This window comes from Meleagris gallopavo, chromosome 4 (genome assembly GCF_000146605.3).
Source record: "Meleagris gallopavo isolate NT-WF06-2002-E0010 breed Aviagen turkey brand Nicholas breeding stock chromosome 4, Turkey_5.1, whole genome shotgun sequence".
NCBI classification, from domain to species: domain Eukaryota; kingdom Metazoa; phylum Chordata; class Aves; order Galliformes; family Phasianidae; genus Meleagris; species Meleagris gallopavo.
The window spans coordinates 42,860,695-42,865,363 of NC_015014.2; the positions used below are offsets into that span (position 1 = coordinate 42,860,695).

The window sequence follows — 4,669 nt, forward strand, 5'->3', positions numbered from 1 at the left end:
TTTGTCATTCTTTTGAAGCTTGACCAAGAATGTTCCAATGTTTGTTTGCACTATGGCATATCCTACTGTGCCTTGCCCTCTACACGTGTTTGAGCCAAGATACCGACTAATGATTCGCAGAAGTATGGAAACTGGGACTAAACAGTTTGGGATGTGTATAAGTGATTCTCAAAATGGGTAGGTTTTACATTCTTAATAGTAAGCTTCTTTTCTCTTCTGTCTTTTAAATTAAGCCAACTGTCATCATAGAACTGTGTAATTACATTACTGATAAAGTCTCTTTTCTAGTTTTGCAGATTATGGTTGCATGCTGCAAATTAGGAATGTTCATTTTCTGCCTGATGGACGATCTGTTGTTGATACAGTTGGTGGAAAGAGATTTCGAGTTTTACGGAGAGGGATGAAAGATGGTTATTGCACTGCAGACATCGAGTATTTGGAAGATATTAAGGTATTCAGAATGCTGTCCAAGTACTTCTACTTTTAGCTGGTATCTTAAGACTTTTCCTTGATTGGTTTTGAGGGCTCTGTCAAATTTTTAGGTCCACAGAACTGTGGAGGATTCAATGTCAATATAAGGAAGACGTAGAAGATAGCTTTTTTCAATTATTGTTAAATAAGAAGGAAATATTTTGCTTTTTATTTGAACAATAGTTTGTGAAGCTGTAATTCTTCTTAAGTATCACAGGATTTCTTTGCAATTCAGCCACTAGCAACCATGGCTTAGGAGAGTGCAAAAACTTAACTAAATAGAGTTGAAATTAAATGTCTTTTTTATGTTAGCTTACAAACTATGGCAGTTTTCTTCAGCTGTAATGGTGTTTTCATAATGTTCTTCTGCTAGGTTGCTGATGAAGAAGAGCTGAAGAAACTGAGAGAGCTTCACAACTTTGTTTACAGTCAGGCTTGCAGTTGGTTCCAAAACTTAAGAAACAAATTCCGCACTCAAATTCTTCAGCACTTTGGGCCAATGCCTGACAGGGAGGAAAATATACAGGTGAGACGTAATTTAATATCAAATCTTGGGTGCCTGTTTTTTACTGGAGGAAGGTAGGTGAGGAAAACCAAAATCCAATTGTTAAAAAGCTGCTAAACATTAAAAGGAAAACACTTTTTTCCTCAACTTAACAGGAAGCAGGACTTCATCTTGCTTCCCTTATGGAGAGCAGCAAAAGACAATTGGCAATTTTTTTCTGCATTAAAGGATGATATGCTATTTTACATATAGTGTACTGATTACACTTTCAGTTATAGAAATGTTTTGAACTATTGGTTTGTATAAAGCTGTTAGAATACAAATGGAAAAAAATAGGAAATGTTTTAGTATTTTCTTTCCTGTAATGTGTATAAGCAGTAATCTGGGACAGAGGTAATCACAAATAACACTTTCCTCCTTTCTGAGCTTGTGCTGTAAATTGCTGCAGATGTTAGGATTTGGCAAATATTTATGTTAACTTTAAGGAACTAGCTTCAGCCATCTATTTCAGTGGTTGTTGTAAACAATTAATGAAGATCAGGGAGATCCTCAAAGAGTGGGAGGCTGGAAAAAGTCATCTCCTATGTGCTACATATATTTTTATGAGACCGTATCTACTGATCTTGGAAGACTGTAAATACTTTGGAGGCCAGTGTATCATTTCAGAAATAATTTTAGAACATTTTAATTAAAGACTGGTTTAAAACAACATATGTTAGCAAAGAGGAATAAGTGCACTCAAACAGAGTAACTAGCTGGGCAGCAAGACTGAAGGTATGTGCCTGAGACTTAGAACATTAAGTGTCAACTGTGTGATAAAGATGAAAGGGAGAAAATTTCATTCAGGAGTGTACCACTGCCAAGACTGTTTTTGCAAGTATGTGAGGTAACTGAGGTAAGTCTGCTCTGCAGTGATGCATCATCCACTGAGAAGTATTGTGTCCTGGGCATGATGTCTCAGGCTCTATGTAGGGAATTGAATAAAGTATAGGGGAAAGCTAGAAAGTATGTTTTATAAAATTAGAAGAAGCAAGCTAAGCAGTCTTGCTCTGTCTAGAAGATAACAAGATGAGAGTGGAATGGAGTGGTAGAAATAGAGGAGTCCTTCACATGCAGCAACAGATAAATGTAATCTATGTTAGGCATCAAGAATACTCAAACCTGAAGAGCAATGTGACAGATATGAAGTTAGTTTGCATCAGGGACGTTTATTAGGTGACTGTCCTATACTTAGCCATCCTTTCCTTAGGAAACTGAGATGCCTGTGTTGTCTTGAAAACAATTGATTGCTTTATCAAACATAAGTGCGCTTTATTTATAGACTTCTGTGGTGAAGAGGGATGAGAATAGATTAACTCAGAACCCTCTTGATCTTACAATCTGTAATTCTCTAGTTGATACCAAAATTCAAACCAGTGCTTGTTTTTGACTTGTTTGTCTTTTGATGTCTTCATTGTATTAGTCAGCATTGTTCATAAGTAACTGACATTTCTTTTATTTTTAGGCAATGCCCAATGGTCCTGCTTGGTGTTGGTGGCTTCTAGCTGTTCTCCCAGTAGACCCCAGATATCAGCTGTCAGTTCTCTCTATGATGTCTTTAAAAGATCGTCTGATAAAAATCCAACATATACTTACATATTTTTCTAGGGACCAGTCCAAGTGACTAACCGCCTGGGTCTTCCTAAAAAGTAAATCTATTCTGGTTGTAGTAGCAGCTGGAATTTTTGCTGCCTTTGCACATCTAGCACTGGTTTGAGAAGTGTAATGGAACTGCTTTTTCTCTCTCCTTCCCGCCTGCCCAGCTTCTTGAACCGTATGGTTCTTTGAATGCACACTTTCTTAACTATGAGAGAAGACCACTGATGATTGCACAAAGTCAATCCAGCTAGATATGTTTTTCACATGATCTGTTTTACAATTTGCACTATGTAGAAGAGAACGTTTTTGAGACTTGATAATTTTAGCCACTGACTTTTTAAAGCTGTGGGAATTGCAGGACTTAAGGCTGACAGTCTGAGTTTACAACATAGAACAGGTATTAAAGGTTTTGCAAATAAGTAAGTTTGCCTCATACAACTGTTCTTTTGCTGTTTGCACAAATATTTGAAATATAGTGTTGAATATCACTGTTGAATATTACTTTTCCTGTTGAATTATCTTGACCATGAATATGGCACAGATTTTTAAGTTATCTTGTAAATGTATGCATCACAAAACAGTGACATTATGAACTGTATGCTGAACTGACAGCCAATTTTAAGGATCAAATGACAAAAAAAAAAAGGTACTTCTGTCTAAAAATAATTAAACTGTGAATATGGTTTACATACCTAAGCCTGTACATGTTAAAGAGGAAACTGAAAACTAAACTCTAGTACCAGTTACATTTCTACTGGGCTTTTCAGGCTGGCTGTTCTTCCAGAGCACACACTTAGTTTATAGAGCTTTTAAGAAGAATTCTTAGAGTGTGCGTGTGTATTTGGGATTGTGCATCCAGGATTTAAAAGCTTAAAGTTTTATTTGAACTCTTTAAGTTGGTGCAAATGTGAGTTCTATGCCTTATATCAATAGTAGAGCACACTGCAGTGGCAAGGTAAGCATCATGCTGCCATTAAGTACTTTTTGTAATTAACGGTTTGCATATTTGTGAATATGTCTGATACTGGCTTTCTTGTATGTAAATGATTTGTAAAATATTTCTTAAATCTTGCTTTTGCTAATATATTTAATTTTCAATAAAAGCTAAAAGTTTGTAATATTTTAACTTTATCAGAAACTAACTTTCATTTTCCATATCCTTCTGTTGAGAAGCTTCTGCAAGGTACAGCTGCCAGGAGCAGCTGTTCAACTCAGGGTTGTGGGCACTTCATGATGTTAAGTAGTATGTATTTCTGCTTACGGTACCTCTCCTGCTGATCATTGGTCAGTCAAGTTTGTTGCTGGGGTCTTTCTGTAGTACTGTTGTATCTACTCAAGGTAACTTGAAGTATAAAGTTTTCATTTCACAGAATTTGAAAGTCATGGGAAACTGTTCCTGCAGAACAACATTTCACAAGTTTGCTAACCAGGTGTTTTGGCTTTGTTCTCTTCTGATGTATAAGGTTTGAGATACCACAGGCAACTGAGAATCTGCAGAATTTAGTTATAACATGGGTTTCAATCCAGGGTAAGTTCGGTTTAATATTTGGGAAAGGTTTATTTGCATTAATGGAAGAAGAAGGAGGATCTTCGATTCCTATGGTTTGGTATCTTAACAACTTTAGAAGCTTAATTTTTGTATTACCATGATCTCCTTAGGAATGCAGATGATATTTTTTTTTGTTTGTTTTGTTTACAGGAAAACCTAGTGGTAGATTTATTGTTTTTTCTTTTTGTTTTCATGCAGAGAGCCTTAGTTTACAAACAGTGTGTTCCCAAACCTGACAGAAGATGTGGTCTCCAGATGTTCTTATTAATTTCCTTGAGTTTTTAATGAAATAAAAATTCTGCTAAGAGCAGATAAGGAAGTGTCCTGTGCTTGTGTAACTTCTACCTCTGGGATTGGGAAAAACATAAGAGAAAATTTGAAGAAATAGAAACAAAAAAAATGAAGTTACTGAGATCAGTATGTACTGCATTAAGACTTTAAGTATTACTGTCTAATTGCTGTTCCACAAACATCATCACCATGGTTGCCATTGGAAATGATAAGAA

General features: G+C 35.9%; 1 protein-coding gene across 2 annotated transcripts; it reads left to right on the forward strand.

Moving 5' to 3' along the window:
* The first annotated feature begins 6 nt into the window (after window positions 1-6).
* Window positions 7-4,466, forward strand: LOC104910753 (LON peptidase N-terminal domain and RING finger protein 1-like). Of its 2 annotated transcripts, none has more exons than XM_019614839.2 (4): window positions 7-177; window positions 289-451; window positions 845-997; window positions 4,362-4,466. In XM_019614839.2, the coding sequence occupies exons 1-4, from the start codon at window positions 38-40 to the stop codon at window positions 4,446-4,448; spliced, it is 543 nt and encodes a 180-aa protein (XP_019470384.1). In that variant the 5' UTR covers window positions 7-37; the 3' UTR covers window positions 4,449-4,466. The 2 variants fall into 2 exon arrangements, with proteins under 2 accessions (XP_019470384.1, XP_010708429.1); XM_010710127.3 differs by lacking the exon at window positions 4,362-4,466 and adding an exon at window positions 2,481-3,734.
* The last annotated feature ends 203 nt before the right edge of the window (window positions 4,467-4,669 follow it).